This window comes from Juglans regia, chromosome 6 (assembly GCF_001411555.2).
Source record: "Juglans regia cultivar Chandler chromosome 6, Walnut 2.0, whole genome shotgun sequence".
Classification (NCBI taxonomy): domain Eukaryota; kingdom Viridiplantae; phylum Streptophyta; class Magnoliopsida; order Fagales; family Juglandaceae; genus Juglans; species Juglans regia.
In genome coordinates, this window is record NC_049906.1 from 12,140,569 (window position 1) to 12,160,574 (window position 20,006).

At 37.4% G+C, this 20,006-nt stretch overlaps 2 protein-coding genes and 1 pseudogene across 2 annotated transcripts; 2 read left to right on the top strand and 1 right to left on the bottom strand.

The window, feature by feature from the left end:
- Positions 1–458: 458 nt before the first annotated feature.
- Positions 459–1,646, top strand: LOC109002520 (pathogenesis-related protein 5-like). The gene is made up of 2 exons (XM_018980310.2): positions 459–615; positions 720–1,646. The coding sequence occupies exons 1-2, from the start codon at positions 561–563 to the stop codon at positions 1,412–1,414; spliced, it is 750 nt and encodes a 249-aa protein (XP_018835855.1). The 5' UTR covers positions 459–560; the 3' UTR covers positions 1,415–1,646.
- Positions 1,647–2,430: 784 nt separating this feature from the next.
- On the top strand, positions 2,431–7,050 carry LOC108988632 (annotated as a pseudogene).
- A 2,137-nt stretch (positions 7,051–9,187) lies between these two features.
- LOC108988633 (leishmanolysin-like peptidase) lies at positions 9,188–19,421 on the bottom strand. Its single transcript, XM_018961950.2, has 17 exons — positions 18,992–19,421; positions 17,764–18,123; positions 17,508–17,648; positions 17,168–17,300; positions 16,942–17,055; positions 16,768–16,841; positions 16,583–16,657; positions 15,871–15,963; positions 15,702–15,762; positions 15,070–15,402; positions 14,282–14,408; positions 14,063–14,162; positions 12,310–12,379; positions 11,971–12,123; positions 11,754–11,849; positions 10,727–11,046; positions 9,188–9,924 (listed from the first exon to the last, which is right to left on the bottom strand). Exons 1-17 carry the CDS (start codon positions 19,076–19,078, stop codon positions 9,667–9,669), a joined length of 2,595 nt encoding a protein of 864 aa, XP_018817495.2. The 5' UTR covers positions 19,079–19,421; the 3' UTR covers positions 9,188–9,666.
- Between the last annotated feature and the right edge of the window lie 585 nt (positions 19,422–20,006).

The following is a 20,006-nucleotide window of genomic DNA, read 5'->3' on the forward strand; positions in this document are numbered from 1 at the left end:
GATGTATTTAAATGTTAAAGTGAGTTTAGATGTATTTATGAAAAATTAAAAAATGTTGTACGTGATCCTACGTATAAAGAAATGTTGAGTTGAAAAAAAATTGTGAATCTCATACGTATAAAGAGATTTTAAGTTTAAATAAATTTATAAATTTGAGAGTTAAGTATTTTGATGTTAAGTATAAATTCTAAATTGGCATTAAACATAATTGTGATTTTGATTTGTGGCGGATTTAACATGTATGGTAAGAGGATATTCATGATGACTTGACCACATCATGATTTTCCAGTAGTCATCATCATGTAATCTCATTACGTGGCGATCTGCCATTGGCTTTAGTTTCAAACGCATCCTGATGGTGTTGACAGAGAATAGATACACCCAATACAATAATGCTCACGTAAAGAAAGGGACGTATTGATAATGCATAATGGCGGAGAGATTCACGGGGCCTTAAATATAAGTACGAAAACCTCCGACCTTACTCACAACCACCCTGACTCCTGTTTTTCGCCCTCCATTAATATCTTCATCTTCTTCTTCCTCGCAAAGAAACATCAATGGCGATACCCAGCTTAAAGCCTAATTTCCATCTTCTCCTTTTATTCTCATTAGGTAAATCATGTTCCTTGCACCTTTGAAAAATCCTTGTTTTAACTTTGGAAAGCTGGTTCTTCGGTTTTTGGTTTCATATTCTTTCTCGTGCTTTCAAATTGCAGGTACTGTGGCTTCAGCTACCATATTTACCCTCCAGAATCAATGCAGTTACACGGTGTGGCCCGGAACTCTCTCAGGAAACGGACCGGTTCTCGGGGACGGCGGCTTTTCCTTGGCTCCTGGCAACTCCGTTCAGCTCACGGCGCAACCCGGCTGGTCCGGCAGGTTCTGGGCTCGAACAGGGTGCAACTTCGATTCATCCGGCAACGGCAAATGCATCACCGGTGACTGCGGCTCGCTGAAATGCGTCGGCGGTGGAAAGCCACCCGTTACGTTAGCCGAGTTCACCATCGCGTCGGGTTCCACCGAGAAGGACTTCTACGACGTCAGCCTCGTCGACGGCTACAACGTCGGTATGGGAGTCAAAGCGACCGGCGGAAGCGGCGACTGTCAGCACGCGGGCTGCGTTGCTGACTTGAACGGTAAATGCCCGTCGGAGTTGCAGGTTGTAAGCGATTCGGGCTCGGTGGTGGCCTGCAAGAGCGCGTGCGCGGCATTTAACACGGCAGAATTTTGCTGCACGGGGGATCACTCGACGCCACAGACTTGCCCGCCGACACAATACTCGGCAATGTTCAAGAATGCCTGTCCGACCGCGTATAGCTATGCGTACGATGATGCTTCTAGCACTTGCACTTGTTCTGGGTCTGATTACTTGATCACGTTTTGCCCAACTCCTTCGCGATCATTATTTTAAATTATAGAAAAATAATTTCTAAATGTTTCTTTATTTATGGTTGTATTAATATTGGGACAAGTACAAATTCTGTTGGGTAGGTTTTGTGTAGTTATATATATATATATAAGAAATAATTAGATCATGTTATTCTTCGCTTTAGCATGTTTATTTATTTATCTTTATTTTTTTCCTTTGATTGGCAGTTCTGATTTGTGTAAAGATTTCTTAGTACTATGGACTTTTATTGTCATTTTCTAGTCTTGGCATATATTATATATATATATATATATATATGTGCCATAACTTAATGCACGTGGTGAAAATTTACTGATTCATAAAAACTGTCCGTTTATATTATGGAAAGACGAAGTTTTAATTATTTATATTCTGTTTTAACACAATGTTGCTATAAAAAAATTATTTATTTATGATCAGTTATTTCTAATAAAATATATTTTTATCATAAACAATCATTTTCATCAGAAATAATTAGTCATAAATGTTCGTTTTTTAACTAAGGTTAAAAACTAATTGGATAAACAAGAGTACTTGGATCATGCGTGAGCCGCTTGTCCATAATTTCTAATTAGGTTTGCCACAGATTCTGTTGCAATTGGTAGGTTAAGTTATGATTTGATAGACCCTCTATATTTCTAATATTCTTCGTTTTTTTTTTTCATTATTTTTCTAGGGTTATTATGTCATATATAAATATATAGGAGAATCTAGCTAGGAAACTCTACCAACCAAGGTTAATAAAGCAGGTTTGGCTAGCTTGCACTCAATTACGACCTTTTCAATCACGAAAAGGACATGTCTGTTGCATGTTGCATGTCACAATATGCATTCTTAATTATTGCATGTCTGTAGATTGCTTCCCCGCCGGATCGAAGCTTCCGTCTCTGTTTTTTTCTTCGTGCAATAACGTTTCATGCTCAATCGGTTGCATTCATAATGTCTGCTATATATATATATATATAGCAGTAGTGTAATGTGGACAGGTGCTCGATCGATCGATCGGTTGCAATGTCTTTATGAGCAGTGGCGTGAATGCACGTACGTGCTCGATCGGTTTTGAAAATGTTGAAGAAACTTGTGAAAATAAAGGTTAAAGAACAAATTTCACCGACAAGCTGCTGGAATATGGAAGAAAAAATCATACCAGTATCGATACGGCGTGCTTGAGTTTATTCGTGGTAGTAAATAATAAATGAAATCATGCAAAGAAGAGAGACAGATATTTATGTGGTTAAACATAAACCTATGTTTACAATATATTTGAAGGACAAATTCATTATAATAATAAGTGATTTGTACAGTCTCTCAATGCCTCTCATATTTTACAGTAAAATAGAGGTAGATGACAATATCTTAGTCTAGAGGAAATAATCGCTCTGGAGTCTCTGAGAGAGCCCTCCAAAGTCCCCATGTGTGCCTCCCTTCACTCTCTCTCAGCCCTTGTCTTGTCTTGTCCTGTCCTCTTTTTCTTTTTCTTCCTACTTTTTAGTAATAGTCTTAGAGCATTCTTATTGGATTACCTATAATCTCTTTTTTCCTATAATTTGAGAAAAAATTTAAGAAATACTCTTAAAACCTCCCTCCATCCGGATCCCTATTTTAGGGAAAAGATTTAGGGAATGAATAGGGGTTCCCTATTAATTCATTCCCTAAATCACTTTTATCAATATTTTATTCATTTCAATTAAATTAATTATTTTTCCAATCATCTACATTTTCTCTCATACTCATATTTGTTATAATTTTAAATAATAATTTTAAAAATAATTTAAATAACTACGAAAAATATAAAAAAAAATATTAATTTTAAAAATTTTAAAAATAATTTAAATTTTTATTTAAAATATTCACTAGAGTAATAGTTCAAAATATAAGAAAAAATATTGAGTAGTTAAATTTGTAAATAGAAGTGAGAGAAAAAAGTAATAAAGAAATAATAGAGAAATATTATTTTAATAGAATAGGGAATGGAAAGGGAATGAGATGTAGAAGTTTTTTAAAAAATGAGTAAAATTTAGGAAAAAATTTTACATAATGTACTTTTTAGCTAAATTATAGGAAATTTTATAAGGAACCCAATGTGAATACTCTTACGGTGGTTTGGGCCTTGCATATTTTAGGGTGAGCTATATTGTCCTTAACATATGCTCGCAATTCTTAAAGCTAACTTGTTCAAATGAGAAAGCCTTGGGAATCTTTTAGTTGACCAAAATATAGATAGTCCATGGAAATCAATGGAATACGAATATAGGAAACTTGTCCCCGGTTTTTTCTTGCTGCATGATCCAACGACGATCTTCAAGTGCTGAGATATGTGGATTCTCGGCAAAGGCCATAAGGGATGTGCCTTTAGGAGGCTTATTCGTGGGTACGATAACTAGGCAGACTTGTGGTTGAATGTGAGCAAAGTATGTTCCGGGGGTGCATAGCCATCGAGGTTCCCGTGGAATCTCGAGGAGTTTTGTGGAGAGACCTTCACAAATTAAATCGGTTAGCAAAAATAGATTCAGACAGTAAGTGAAGAAGCTACCCCTAGCCATTTGGCTCTCAATTGTGTGTTTGGCAAAGAATGGTCGTTGATGAGAGTGTTGGGCGAAGAGCATTATTCACATATCTTCTTGACTCGTTTGCTCATCGTTATGTCCCATTTGCGTTACTGGGTGTAGCCTCATTTTGCTTGCTCATGATTCTTGTCTCTTGGGGCGAACATCATTTCTTGCCTCTGATTTTTGTCACTCAGCCCGTCTTGTTCTTCCTTTGATGGGAACAGTCGCACCTTGCACATCGACAGAGCCACTCCTCACGCCACAGCAAGTCGAGGCCAGCATCCTGGACACATATCCATCATAATAAAATGTTGACATTGTGATTCTTAAGCCCATCATGGCGGCGTTGTTGGCCAGGTGTGGGTTGTTTCATCATAGCGTTGTGGCCGTGTATGGGGTGTTGCATGGTGAGGTGCCCTCTTTGTCGTTCCTCCATGCAATGTATCTTGATAAGGTGCGTTCCTGATGCGTCTCCACAGTGGGCAAGCAAAACTTTGCTTTTCGGTGTCCGCATGGCTCGGCTTGTAAAATGATTATGCCCATCGCTTGCTCATGACGCTTCTAGCCTTTGTCTTCACGTGCTTCTGTCCTTCATTGCTTTCTTTTCGCTACCCGTAGCGTTCTTCCTTTCTCACATTGTACAAGCTTCTGCCTGGAGCATGACTCCCACCAACCTTGCTCCATTCGCACACGGTGGTCGATAATCATGGCGGGCCCGTTGCCTGCAGAGTTCTATCAGTTTCCCACAGCGTGCTGTTCATTGACCGTAGTTTCCTATCTGTTGTCCTCAATTTCTTGTCTGTTGCCCACAATTTCTTGTATGTTGCCCGCAAGTTCCCGCTCGTTGCCCGTCCACGTTGCACTCGCACTAACCTTTCTCCGCCATACATGTTGGTCAACAATCATGGTGGGTCCGTTGCTCATGGATGCTAAGCGCATTTCTTCTCAGTTGTTCATGGTTGTCGCCTGCCATGGGAAGTGGCAAGCTGAACGACGTTCTCCTGACCGACGTTAGCCACGGGAGGTGGTAGGCAACACCCACAAGCCAACGCTTAACTCGCAAGGCGTAAGGCGCCGCTTCGAATGAGAAAACTTTGCAAGCCCCCAAGCGCATGGTGTTGCAAAATGCCATGCATTGTCACCACGTTGATAGAGCCACTCCTCATACCACGATCAGTCATGATTAGACCTTTAGACATGGAATCATCATCGTCATAAATGCTACTACTATTAGACTCCTCAGCCAGATATGGTGTGAGTTGGTCATCCTCGGTGACACTTCACTACAAGAAAGAGCCATTTATGCGACCAAAACATATTGCGGTGAGCAGCAATTGGACGACAGAAGCCATTTATTACTGTCGTCGTGCTTTTGTTCTGGAGAGGGAGAAAATCACCGCTAAAAAGACTATTTCCGACAACAATATGTCGCCACAAATATAATCGCAGATAGGTGTATAGCACGTATGGGTCTTTGACGGCGACGTTTTCGTTGTATTTGCGGCGATTTGTAACCGCCGCAAAATGTCAGATTAAAATCCTTCGAAGTCCCCTTCTTTCTTTTTCCCCCTTGTTTCTTTTCTTTCTCCCGCTTTTTTCTTTTCCCCCAAATCGATACTCCCTCTCTATCGTTTATGAGTTTGTTGCCGCCCTTCCCAAGCCGTGCCGTTGGCCACCTCGCCGAGGAGGTGAGTATCTCAATCCTCTGTCTGTTTCTTTCTCTATCTTCATCTTTGTGTGTACGCGTCTCTCTCTCTCTCCCTCTCCTTTATCTCTCTCCGTCCATTTCTCCCACTCCACGCTCTCTCCCCTTCTCTCCCGTAGAACGAACATCAGGAGACAAGTTTTATTTCAATGTCAGAGGTAAAAAGAGGCAGAAAGATGGAGGATCATGAAGAAGCGAAGCCAGTAGTCAGAGTGGCAGCCGTATCTAGGTCTCTTCGTAAACATTCCAACCACCGAGGCCTCATTCGTGCCAGTACTTCATTTCTCTCTCAACTCTCCTATAATTTATGTCTCAATCCTACTATAATAGATCATGATACATACATGAAAACTTTCAATTTTTATTTCTAAAAAAAAAAAAGAAAAAAAAATACTTTAGTGTTTTTTTGGTTGATGAATGATATATTTATTGACTGTGTTTACATGGGTTCTACCCTAATCACCATAAAAGGACATTTAATTTCTGGTTGAATAAGATTTCTCTCTGATTCTTTTGTATAAAAATGGATATTGGTATGGTGGGATTTATTGTAGCAATCCAACTATGCGAGGACTTGATTGACGGCATGCAAATTGAGCACATAGAGATCGAGAAGCTACCGATGCTAAATACAGATCTTGAAGACAAGGGAACTTACCCACCAGTGGTTGAAGCTTTTCGTCAGAAAATAAAAGAAGCTGATTGTGTTCTGTTTGCTTCGCCTGAGTACAATTTCTCCCTCTCTAGTACTATCCTTTCTCTCATTCTCCAATTAATGTACTTTCATGTTTGTTTAAGTTTGGTAAAGGCCTTGGGCCTGGGGGTTTGCTCCCTTCGGTCTAAGTTTGGAAATAACAAATATACTTGCTAAATTCGATAAAAATATAAGGCTATGTTCTACCTAGTATAGAGAAGACTACCCAAAAGGAAAGTGAAAAAAAAAATGTTAATAAAAACATAATCTTGAAGTGTGGCTTGCAAAATTTCTGTACAAAAATGAAGATTATGCATAAATATCTTGGGCATACCTCTTATCCATACCTCAACTTCACGTTATATGTGTTACATTTGTGGGAACGTATATGAGTTTTACAATGAGTGAACTATTTGCCTTATCATAATACAGGTGAAGGCTTCGTATTTATAGATAAGAACTCTTTACAGAGATAACAATACACATATGAAATACAAATTTGAAATTGAAAAAAGCCTTATCACATTGTTATCTCAACTTGGTGTTATCATCATCTTGAATTTGAGTTGTTTTGTTTTCCTTTGGTAGCACCTCTGAAGAATGTTGTTGACTGGGCATCTAGACCCCAAATGCTTGGGCTGACAAGCCTGCTGCAATCATAAGTACAAGAGGAAATGCTGGTGGGGAATAAGTTCTGTAGTGTTTAATATATAGCAGAATAAGTTCATTTTATTTAATATTTGTATCATTCAGTTTTTATGTTGGAGTCTAAAGTTTTATGTTTGTTTTGGTTGGACTCATTACATTCTCTCAAACTTGTTCATCCAAGAATCATAAACAAGAGGTTCAACATTTGAAAAGACAATTACTTAGTGCCACAGAAGAAAGAAATAAACCGGAGGCTAGTACATATCAAAACTTTGATGTTTTCTTTTTGGTTACTATACAATTTTCAAATGCATTTTTTGGATGCTAAAATGTTTACATATTTTAAGTTGTTGTGGCTATAAGTGAAACTCAAATTTGTGCATTATCCAAGATTACATTTGGTGAATCTATTGCAAACATATTACAGATGATGTTTTATCAATGATACAGGTGAAATCCATGTGTCATGTTTGCATCTTCAACTTTTATATGATGTTTACCTTTTAGAGGACATTTATTTTTATTCTTTTGGTTAATTTTTATTCTGCTTGGATTTTTATAGATTTTCCTTGAAATATAAAATTAGTACATGGCTTGGATTTTGATGAATACGGTTGTATGCTTTGATATTTTTTTTTGGGGATAACTGTTTTTTGCGGCGAATTAGGATTCGCATCAAATATTTTTTTTAAAACGTTTAACTTTATTTGCGGCGAGTAATTATCGCCGCAGATATTTCGGCGCGTCATTCTCGCCGGAAATAATTATTTCCGGAGAACTAATCAAGCACCAAAATTGTTTGTACCTCAGTTGAAACTAATATTTCTGACAAAATTTATTTGCGGCAAAAGATATTTTCAACTAGGGGCGGAACTATAATTTGGTGCGTGGGGGCGATTAGCAAAGTGTGTCGTATGTATGAATAAACAGTAACCAACATTTAATATAGCAAAGTGTATATTAATCCTATAAGGTTGTTATCTAGGGACACACTAAATTATTAAAGCCACACATCTAAACCTCTCACTTGAGCTCCATCGGACTCAAATGAAATATAAAAATTAAGATAGAAATAGCCATATAATATTTTTTGAAGCAAATGATAAAAATTAAATAAATAAAGATAAATTTTTTGTTGAATCTAAGATTGAATATTGTAAAGTCTCTATAGTATAGATAGAAATAGCTATGCGAGATTTGTTGTCTTCACTCCTAATCGTTAACTTGATGGTAGTATATATGTACTTACTAACAAAACTTAATCCAAACAAGCTAGCTAGTGGAAGGCTTAAAAAGGAAAAATGTAAATAAATAAGAAAAATGATGTTGTAAATTTACTAAATAGCTTATAAAAAAGACCAAGATATTTTATTGCCTCTTATGAGATGTAAAAAAAAAAAAAAAAAAAGTGAGATTTTATTAATGACAAAAAATAGTTATAATTATTAAAAAATTATTAAAAAAACTAAAAAAAAACCTAGACAACTAAGTATTAAATGAAATTTTTGAAAATGTTTTGAGGGAACAAATTATCTTTATATTCGGATATCTTTGAAAAATTCGTATACTAAAGTATATTTTTGAAAAATTTTGGAGGGCCAACCACCAACGTGGGTCCGCCCTGAATATTAGGTTGGCCCATCCCATCGAGGACACAAAATCCTTATGCCAGCCAGCCACTAACAGAGAAAAACCCACGAAAGGGACCAAATAATTCAACTATTTTCAATTATAAAATTATAATTGAACGCCAACTCCAATAATGGCTACTGGTGCCAAACCATCCCACATTTTTTAATTGAAATTTAATTATTTTCAATTAATAGAATTTTAATTCTGTACTAAGTATTTTAGGTCCAGAAAGCTGAGAAAGAAGTTGAAACTCAACCAGTCCTAATTGGATCGAGTTGAAATAAAATGAGTTAAGATGAAAGTTAAATAAAATATTATTTTTAATATTACTATTATTTTGAGATTTAAAAAAATTAAATTATTTATTATATTTTGTGTAAAAATTTGAAAAAATTATAATGATGAGATAAGATGAATTAAAATCAATTCTCAATCCAAACAGGACCCAAAACATCTTGAGGCTTCTTTCCTACCTATATATTACTACCAAGGAACAGTAATGTGCAGACAATTTTAAGCAAAATAGGAGTGATCACAATGTCTTCCACTTTCACAATGTCAATTTTGCAACATTTGATTGCAGAAATTTCAATCAGCATAAATCTTCTGTCAGCATTTAACATTATGTCAACATCTCTGGCATTAGACAACCATCCAATTCAGTCAAATAATTGGAATTGGATCATATCCATCTCATCTTCCCATTCAAATATGAACCCCTAAAAAGAAAATTGAAGCCTTTTTCTTTACTTTCAAGGCCTTCGGCCGGAGCTATCTTCATTTTCCTTTTCAATTTTTTCACAGCATTTTCTACAAACCGGCTTTCGAATCGATTCGAAAGCCGAAACTCAGTTAACCTAACTACCCATCCGACTTCAAGAAGGCAACCTTACATCAACGGCTCGTGAATCACAAAGGCCATTTTGCCTACAAAAGCCCTAGAAAATTACAAGCCAAATATTGGAAAAGATTAACACCCAACTCCCTCCCCCAACCCCCTCCAAAAAGAAAAGGAAAGAAAAAACCATTAAAGCCGCCTACTTTTTACAGACATTCCCTTCCAGGAACTATTACTTAAATAGAAGATGCTCAGCAGCCGATTGAGCAACGAGAGTTTCATTTCACTAGAGCCCGTGCATTGCCCCTCAGCTTCCTCCTCGCTGCTGAAGAGGGTTTGGTCTGAGCAGTCAAGTGAAGCTCCGCAAGCTAAATTATACGACTGACATGCTGAATGGCAAACCCGAAGCCTGTTGTCACCATCCTTGTCACACTTCTGGATTGAGATCTGATGATTTACAGTCAATATATTTTAGTCAAGCAGATACAGAAACGTGATTTTGTATTCAAACAGCCCAAATAGTAAATATCAAACATCATATCAAGTTTCAATGTGGAAGTAAAAACTGCCGCAAGAAGAACGAAAGATGTCAGATGAAACCATCAAATCATTTATTAATCTGGAAACCAAGAAATATTTGAGCCTCCAAAATAAAGCCATCAGTTCTAATGCAATTTCAAAACACACATTATGCATTGAACATTACAGAAGTATATCAAAAGCAGATGCATCGTCATATCCGGATATCTGTAGGCTGACCTAAGCATACATATAAGTGACATGATCCTTGTACGTTGAAATCTCAAGCTACTCCCAGAAGGAAAATGGAAATCTTGCAACACTCGACTAACTCCTATTTTATCAAAGAAAACTAAGAAATGCGCAATGTGGAGCTCACTGTCAAATGTGAGTGGAGGATTTTCAATACACAAACTGGATAGGAAAAAGAAAATCTTCAATACTTGACTATCTTCTATTTCATCAAGAAAACTAAGAAATGCGTTGTGACTGGAGTACTTTCAATACACAAACTAGATAGGATCTCAACACTATTGAGTGTATGCTTTCAAGTTCTACATTACCAAGAAAAGCCTCTATCGAATCTCTACGTACAGGCATGTAGAGATAAGAGAGAGAATAAAAATGCAATAATAATAAATAGGAAAGTCCTTATTCAAAGGGGAACTGGGGAGGAGGCCCACATATAAAATGTTCAGCAGAAACAATTGCAGGAAGACAGACAACTTACCCAACACGCTAGGTGCTTAGCTGCTGCATCACAGTAGCTGCTGCCAAAGAAATTAAATAACTTCCTGGCACCACCTGGGAACAAACGGTGGTAGTTGGGCATGACAACTACTTCTTCTAGTTGCTGGAGTATGCTTGGTTCACTGGGTGCACAGTGCTTCCCAGACATATCACTTTCCAGCACATTTTTGCAAACTAACAGGCTAGAGGACAACATCGAGCTGTTCTGGCATGTGTAGCCTGCATAGTCTGAACAACGGAATTCACACACTCCATTATCACAGACACCTCCATGAAGGCTGCATTGTTCATCGCAAATTGCTGCACATTATGCCAAAGAACAAAGTTACAAGGTTACAAAACCAAACACAATAATATGTCAAAATACTCTAATCATGTGCATGCAAGGATGAAACAAAGACTATCATGTGTTGTGAAAATGTTCCTGGAAAGCTGATCTAACCCCTTCACTCAACATGTGCTCACTCATGAAAATAGCACCGATTGCACTGGGTTGCCAATGCCTATACCCATGGTATAGCTGCCTGGACAAAGCTTAAACACACTAGGAGTGAAGATGCACCTAAATTACAAACTTTGAAATAGGAGTCACCACTGAATTAAACTAATCAACCTTCAAATCAAATCCATTATTCCAAAAGATATGTGCTTTTTACATACTGACCAATGTGGAAAGAGCATTATCAAAAATCAATGGGTTGTAGACTTTCATCTGCACTGCAGACAAAAATGACGATAACAATGAAACAGATTTTTGTTCTGTACAACTCATCAATATGGACATCACCCCCTCAGTATTTCCTTTGCAGGTAAAACATAACTGTTCGAGAAAAGGTAATGCCAATCATAAAGAACATGAAAGCCACCAATAAAAAAGTAGGTTTCATGTAGTTTTTGTTTTTTTTGGACAAGATGTTCCATGTAATTTCACCATAATTAAACAAAATATCAGTCACTAAAACAGAGAACATATGAAAAGATGAAGAAACAAAAGGATATTCCTTTACCAGTGGAGCAGTCAACACCAGTGTACCCTTTATCGCATTCACAAAGCCCATTAGAGAGACATTTGCCATATCCATTACAATTGCTGGGGCAAGAGCCTGCAAAAAGTATCAATTTAGAGCTGATGCCAAATCAAAGAAAAATAGGAAATGTGAACTTGCATGAGCAAACTTTATAATGTGAGTCTACAAAGCAGGAAAAGAGAAAATGAAAGCTCACGTTTGCTACAGTCATGACCATGAAATCCTAGAAAGCAATGGCACCTTCCATCAACACAGTCTCCACTGAAATGACAAGAATTGGGACAATGTCCTGAACCGAGAACTGGTCCAGTGCTACAGAGATCATGGTATGCAGGGCACATCAATTCACCTACAGACACATCAAAAAGAAAATTTAATATAAGTAAAACTTTGTTGGTAGGAATGGGCATAGCCCAAGTACACAGGAAGTATACACAGAAAATGCCTAATACAGACAGATCAAAGTTGATTCAAAGAAAATGGGTCAAATAAAAATTTGTGACATAAATTTCAGTGCATAGGACAGCATACTTACCATTAAAGCCAGCAAACTGAATTGGTCCACCACCTTCAGGACATACTTTCCACATACCATCAACAGCAACCTACAAAGTAAATCAATAGCCATTTAGAATAATGTTGTGGCAAAATGAGGGAACTTCAATTTAATAAAAAAATATATTAAAAGAGATTGATTGCCACAATCATTGTTGCAAAAAGGTATAGCTCAGTATCCTTGGGCAAAGTTCCTTCCAATGTTGCTTTTTTCTGTTGGGTGGTATCCTTGGGCAAAGTGTTGACAACTGAAAATCTTAGAAGAAGAGGTATGTACATTGCTGATTGGTGTGTCATGTGAAAGAAGGATGGGGAATCTGTTAATCACCTCTTTCTTCATTGTGAAGTGGCCAGGTTCTTGTGGAATGAGGTTTTGAATCGGACTGGTTTACTTTGGGTAATGCCCAAGGAAGTGGAGGATTTATTGGTAGGGTAGAAGGGATTGAAGGGTGGCAAGAATGCTGTTCATGTTTGGAAGACGATTCCTTCTTGTCTCATGTGGTACCTATGGCTTGAAAGGAATGAGAAATGCTTTGAAGACAAAGAACGTTCATTGAGAGAACTTAGGGATTTTTTCTTTAGTAATTCTGAGTTTGTGGGCTAGAACTTTTGTATTGGAAGATAATTTCCAGAATCTGTTTTAGTTTCCTTCCGTTTTTGGAAAGTAGTAGGTATTTCCTTTATATACATCCCGTGTACTTGGGCTTATGCCTATTTCTTGAGAATAAAATCTTTTATTACTTATCAAAAAAAAGAGAAAGGTATAGCTCAGGAGTTTGTCTTTTATATATATTTTTTTATAAGTCAGCATATTTGCTGCCAGTTCTACCATGATGGCAAAAATTTAATGGATTTCTATTTACAGATAAATCATCAATGAACGGTTTGTTGTCACACTTCAATTACTCCACAGGCCTGTGCCTAACTATGACTCTTCCGTCATGACAAGAATGCCACTCTTTCATAAGAACATCTCACATTTTGAATGCATTATGTAGTACTGTAACTGATCACGTGCAACTTCCAATTCAGTGGTTACAGACTTATGGAAGAAGAGATATTTCCTAACTAAATCATCATAAGTGTCTTTTAAGTCAAAGCTCCCTAATTTACCTTAAAAAAAGTCAAAGCTCCCTAATCTGTTCAGAAGGGGCTGAATGGGCTCTCAAGCCAGAGGCAGGTGATTTTGAGGCAATCTGCCACCATTGCATATTGCCGCAAATGAGTGTATATCAACAGCAACTCCACCTACTTAGGGTTGTACACACAGTGCACAAGAATGGACCAGATCAAGGTCACTAGGGGTGGTTCATAACTCCATTAAACATATTTTAGGGAATGGGTGACTTTCATCACACTAGGGACATAAGACTGCAACACAACATGCAATCACAACAGGCTACCTATTCCCATTTGTTATTTTTTATTATTTTAATCCTAAACATTGTAAGATCTAGCTAAGAGTCACAGGAAAGTTCCTTCTATATTTCATTTGACCATTAGAAGAAAAGTTGGAAAAACAGGAAAAGGATTAAACACGGAGTTGACTCCCAACAGAGTGAACAATAGGCTTTCTGTTTCTGTCATTAAAAGGCAAAATAGTGCATGGTAGGACTGGGTTTTCAGAATTAGATGCTCTCATGCTCTTTCTCCAGCTCCAATTTCTAATTACTAAGACCTAGTTAATGAGCAATAATGAATGGGGACTACAGATATTGAGCTCTAAATCATACCTCTAGAGAGTTATTAATGCACCTGTGTTGATAACAACCATTTCCTTGGCTCATGGAACCTCGTACAAACCCTGTACGTACTAATGATGAGGCCATACACCTACACTCCAAAGAGGGAAATATCATGAGCAATATTGAAACGTGAAGTCTTTTAATTACATGCCATAGAACATCAGGCATGCCATACAGCTAGTTGAGAAAGTTCTGATAATATCAGACCTGGAGCTACTCCCACGCACTTCACCCAACATTCTGTCTGGTGCTCGTGCACTGTTGGTGTCTGTACATGATCCATCAGAGTAGGCTACAAAGTATGTACAGTAATCAGCCAATGATGACTGCCCACCTGCAAATGGCAATAGAATTAATGGAACTTCAAATTAAAGACTCAGAACAGACAATTGGAATCTCGATACGACGAGCCATGAAGTGGTGATATAAAATGGTATCCAGCACATTTTAAAAATGCATAAATTTATTTTATTTGAGTACTCCAGCAGAAGGGATACTTTTTCAGATGATACCAACCAAAGAATTTTGATGCAGGAACAAGACATTTGGAAATCATGAAATCCAACCAGGATCCCATTCCAAATGTCAATATTTTGGTGGCTATCACAACTTTCCAGGTTGGCACAGAGGATTAGAATGAAATGGGGCAGGTCAACAGAGAACATTATAATTCTTTTAGTTGGCAACTGGTTCAGCTTACACGACTATACTTTCATTGCAAATAAGCTAGGTTGAGAGTTTCTTTTCTTTTCTGGGTTCAGTTCTAGATCAATGTTGATATTCTTTTGTTTGACAGTCAGTATATAGTGCTTTTGGTCACCTTCAGTCTTTAAAGGTTCATCATTAAATTATCAGGCAAAATGCCTTCTTATTCCCCTTTTCCTCTTGTTGGCTAGTCCAGTCGGTTATTGCATGTTTAAATCAAAAGCCCATTCGGTGGGTAAAGAGCATCAACCATCACTAGATATGAAGGTAAATTTAAAATAAGAACAAACCTTTGTTAGCCTGTGGAAAATAACGAGCCCACTGAGGGAGGTCTCCACTGTAACTTATAATTGGACAGTAACCCTCTGCCTCCCTGTTATATGTACAGCCCGACGACTGGGTTGTGTTGCAATGGTATGCCCCCTTCCAGAGATTGCAGGGCAAGGTTACAAATTCAGTTCCCTGGTTGCGACCCCAATCAAGATGATCTGCCATGCTATAATTAGCCTGGTACCATCCACTATCTTCTAGTAAAGCAAGCGTCATTTTTGAAACTACTGATCTTGTATCGACTGAACCCGTCATAATTTCATTCATCAGAAGTCTTTTTTCCCAATGAGATCCTGCAAGCCAGTTGTTAGAATTACATGAGTATAACCATGGTCTATTAACACAAAATTAGCAGCATTGAATGGATGGAGTCTGTCATAGACTAAAATATGCTACACTCTTAATTGTTTCACGAAATTTCCATATTTTCAAACTTTAACCTAAAATTATCAAACCAAACATCAGCCTCCATAAATATCACTAATTCTCATGCCATTAAAGTTTTCAGATAACCTCTACACTACAATGCGAAGTGATTTGCCTCTACAAGGTTATGGCACAAAGCCAATAAGAAAATAATTAAGTTAGAAACCTGATGTGCCGCGTCCTCCTCCATCTTCTAGCTCTAACCCAGTAAAGTTCTCAGAGAATGCCTGCCAGATAAACATTTATAGCCACAAAAAGTAAAATAAAATGTCATCTGATTACACAGACCTGTAAGCAACAAATCAATTAACAGAATCAAGAACATCGACAATCACCCCATAATGATAACGCGAGTGCATGACAACACGGGGAAGCACCACACGTGTCACTATACGCCCAAGCTTTTCATCCATAACTTGCTCTGTAACCTGTCAATAGAGGTGACGAGTAGGGTAACAAAATGAGTGCCACTTAACCTCCAATACATGCAGAACAATCAATTGTTATATACACTACAAGCGAGAAGAGAAGACAGGAAATAGAAAAGGAACATCTTATAAATGAATAAAAATAATGCAAACTAATAAAAGTTATATTGCACTGAATTTCAGACAAGCACATAGGCAACTAGAGTTTCAAAAAGTACCTTATTTCAAAATGCAAGAAACTTATATTTATTAGAAAGTAGAACTGTTAGCATTTTTTACCATTATCAAAATCTAATATTGAGTTTTAGGTTGAACTTCATCAAAGATATTGCATAAAGCTGCATTTAAGTAGTTTAGTGATGGTTGAAAATTTCTACATGACTGACCATATCAAGGAAAATGTGTGAAGAGGGCAAGGACCTACAAAATAAAGTTATATTACAAAAGAGCGTCTCAATTCTAGGAAATGAAGATATATCTCCTCTTTTAACCATTTAATTAAGTAGAAACGGCAACATTAAGTCCCAAGACATGGGTTATTATTGCAGCAATTTACCATTTGAAATGTGGATCAGAATGACATAAAGTAGGATCTAAAATAATATGTAGTAGCGTTTACCTGACTACGTCGTCTTTTCCTCCCATCTCGAAAATGAGCAAAGGCATGGGGATCAAAACCGAGGACGTGCATAACCTGCAAAAAAACACTTGCTGATCATCACAACAAAAATTACCACTTCTTTAATTCTTTAAAAATATAATATATACATAGGTATGGATATATATGTATAGCAACTATCTGACCTCGTGTATGAGAGTAGCTGAAAGTAAAGACTCGGCTTCAGCTGTCAAATGGCGAGGAGCAACATTTACGTGACCTACAAAACAAAATGAATCATCAATATTGGTTTCATATTTCTATCACTCCCAAGGGTAAGATAATACTTCAGAAAAAAAGATGCTCCATGTATAATTTACCAGCAATTGCACGGCCCCATTGATCACGCTCACATGCCACTGCCCACGCAAGAGTGTTGCCAGTGGTAGGTCTTGTCGTGACCAAGAGAACCAAGTCAGCATCAGCTACACCATCTGGGGAAAATAGCTGAATAATCAGTGTGTGCACAATTTCAACAGAACAAGTACTAGTAGAACAAAATTGCTATAAGCTCCACAAAAAGGCACTCAATTGCTGTGAAGATACCTTCAACATATTCGCGTGGAAGTTGTACCCCTCCATCTTGCCCACATGCAGAATATCCACTTAACCGCAAGTTTCCTTTCACAGGCTCCACAGAGAGGGCTCTCATGAACCAGTCTGCTGTCTGACCCAAAGCCTGCATTAAGTTGCTTCCCAAGAATAAGTTTCTTAGCTCGATAAGAAACTCTCTGAAAGAGTAATGCAAATTAAAATGCTCCACGTGATATAGCAGTGGACAAACGACACAAAACATTGCAAAAAAGCCAAACATAAAATTGACTCAATCTTCACAATAATTAATAAAATCCAAATAAGAGAGAATAGACAAAGAACAAAAACAAACCTTGCGAAGGCGAGACCTTTTATCCTCCCCAGAGATATCATCCAATGTGCAGTTATACCAGCAGTCACCAAAAATTGGAGGATCTCCACGAGGATTGCAAGGAGGAGCGCCAGTATGAGTGGTCAGGGGAGGCTCGCCAACCTGATTGAAGAAACAGGAAGATGGAGCATAATTAAGAAAAGGAAACCAACATAAGGTTCACAGTCATTGCCCTTGGGCAATGTTTTCGGCATATCGATTTAATGAGAACACTAACCTTCACAATGTCTCCAACGCGTCGACAATCTCTTTCAGGCGAGTGACCAACAGCATCATAATTTAAATATATTCTAATAGGCTGCTTTGCATCCTTTTGCTGCTCCAGAAATTTGGAGACCCCAAGCAATGCCCTACCTTTGCGGTGAAGCTGTCTTGAGATATCAGACTCCTTATAAAGTTGCGGGGTAACAGAATACACCTTGCGCCCAGGTCGCCTCCTTTGTTCAATTATCTGGTCATGGATGCAAGAGTGTGAAACAATGTTGCTGTTACTTTCCCCTTTTGGGCCTTGCCATTGCAATTGATGCTCTAGAGATTTTCCATCAGTAGCTTCCAACAGCACCAAGATCAATACAATCTGAAGCAGAAATAGAGGAAATTTTTTATTTTGGGATTTTGAACACAAAAGATAAGCACGGCCAAAATCAAGAGACCTGAATTTAAGATTCATATATTAAGAATGAAAAAAACAAAGGATAAACATTGCAAAAATTTATCATTTTGTTACTAAGAAAGAGAAGCAGATCTAAGAAAACCAGACTTCTGGAAGCTACCATCACGCCAAAGGAGAAATTAGTGTACCCAATAAGCCAAGTTTTTTCTTTTATAATTTTTTTTATTTTTTGCACTTATCACAAAAAAAAGAAATTAATTTTTTGCGCAGTTATACAGATTAATACCTTCAACCCCAGTAAATCTGAGTTCTACTATCGGCGAAAGATAAACAGTAGCTCAGCTAAGTTTCCATATGGAGCTTGTATTAAATGCAAGCGAAATTAGACAGTTCGGATTTCTCTCACAAATTTGCCTCCCCACGCACCAACGAAAAGTTTCCATTAATAACCCACAAAAACGCGAGAAAAAAATTCAAGAGAAGGGAAGACAAAACCATACAAGCTTACGAAAAAATTTAACTATGAAGTCACCAAGCCGGTTGATTTCCTAAACAAAAGGACCTTCCCTTAACAAATCCACAGTAACCCCCCATTAGGTTCCCGGGGAAACCAAAAACAAAGCTCAGATTACTCTCAACCGCCTGGGGGTTACGGAAAAAGTGTCACTTCCAAAACCCCAACTTTTATCCTCTTTTCCCAAACTTTCTCAGCGACCAAACACGGCCAACAGAAATTTAAAAAAAAAAAAAAAACTCAGCCCTATGCATCCCATTTCTCGGAGCACTGAGAGATAGAAAAAAGAAAATTGCAAAATCAACTAGCACGCCTTACCTCGAAAAAAACGACGGCGACGGCGAAGTGAAGCTTAGTTCGGAATCTGGGTACTTTACATGGACTACACCGAACCATTACCTCCATGAAAAAACAACAGCGAAAACTCAAACTCAAACTCCAACTCCAAGAGTTCCGATTCCATCAAATCGCCGGCGATTTTCCGATCGGCTCTAGAACCCAGGAAAATCGCTGGCTGGCCTGCATTTCCAATGATCTGTGTCCACTTCACAGACGAGACAGATACCCTTTTGCGTTGTATACGAATCAATGGGATACTGATTTGAAAGCACGAAACGAAAATGGTAAGGAGAGACAAAGAGTGTGTCCTTTCGATTCCAAAGTTCTTCTGGTTCCAGAGAAGCTCTTCCGAATCGGAAGCTCACAATGTCTCGTGGAGCGACTTGAAAATGTCGAAGATTTTTTCAGCGATATATATATATATAATTATCTTATATTTTTTGTGATATCTGAAAGGGGGGACAAAGGAAGTGTAAGGGACAAAGCAGAGGAGTTGATAGAAAAAATCAAATTATCAAATATATTGGGTGGGTGGGGGTGGGTAGACTGTAGAGACCATAACTTTTTTTTTATTTTTTTTACTTTTGCTTGGATTTCTTTATAAAAAAAAAGTTGCTGGAAAAAAAATAAAAAGAAAAGTAACAAACAAAGTCAACATGAATGACCCCATATGTGGCTCAAAATTACAGTTTAAACCTTCTAACTTTGTTGATTTTTTTTTTTTATGAGTTGTGATTCTCATAAACCTCTCATTCTGTACATTCATTTTAAAAATATATTATTTTATATTTTTATCTTATTTTATTTATAAATATATTTGGAATCATTTTTATCATGTAAATAAAAAAATAAAATGACATATTTTTAAATGAGTATGCAGGATGTGAAGCTTATGTCTAGAATTTTTCTTTTTTTTATTTTTTGCCAATTTATTTGGTAGTTCTTTTATTTCTTGACAGCATGCTGCTTTATATATTATCTATAAATATATCAT

Excerpts from the sequence above, each read along its gene's own strand:
- LOC109002520 (XM_018980310.2), top strand. The coding sequence starts at position 561 with ATGGCGATACCCAGCTTAAAGCCTAATTTCCATCTTCTCCTTTTATTC. Across the intron at positions 616-719 it reads TCTCCTTTTATTCTCATTAG|GTACTGTGGCTTCAGCTACC; the intron begins GTAAATCATGTT and ends TTCAAATTGCAG.
- LOC108988633 (XM_018961950.2), bottom strand. The coding sequence starts at position 19,078 with ATGGAGGTAATGGTTCGGTGTAGTCCATGTAAAGTACCCAGATTCCGA. Across the intron at positions 14,409-15,069 it reads TTTTCCACAGGCTAACAAAG|GTGGGCAGTCATCATTGGCT; the intron begins GTTTGTTCTTAT and ends TGCCATTTGCAG. Across the intron at positions 9,925-10,726 it reads CTAAGCACCTAGCGTGTTGG|ATCTCAATCCAGAAGTGTGA; the intron begins GTAAGTTGTCTG and ends GTAAATCATCAG.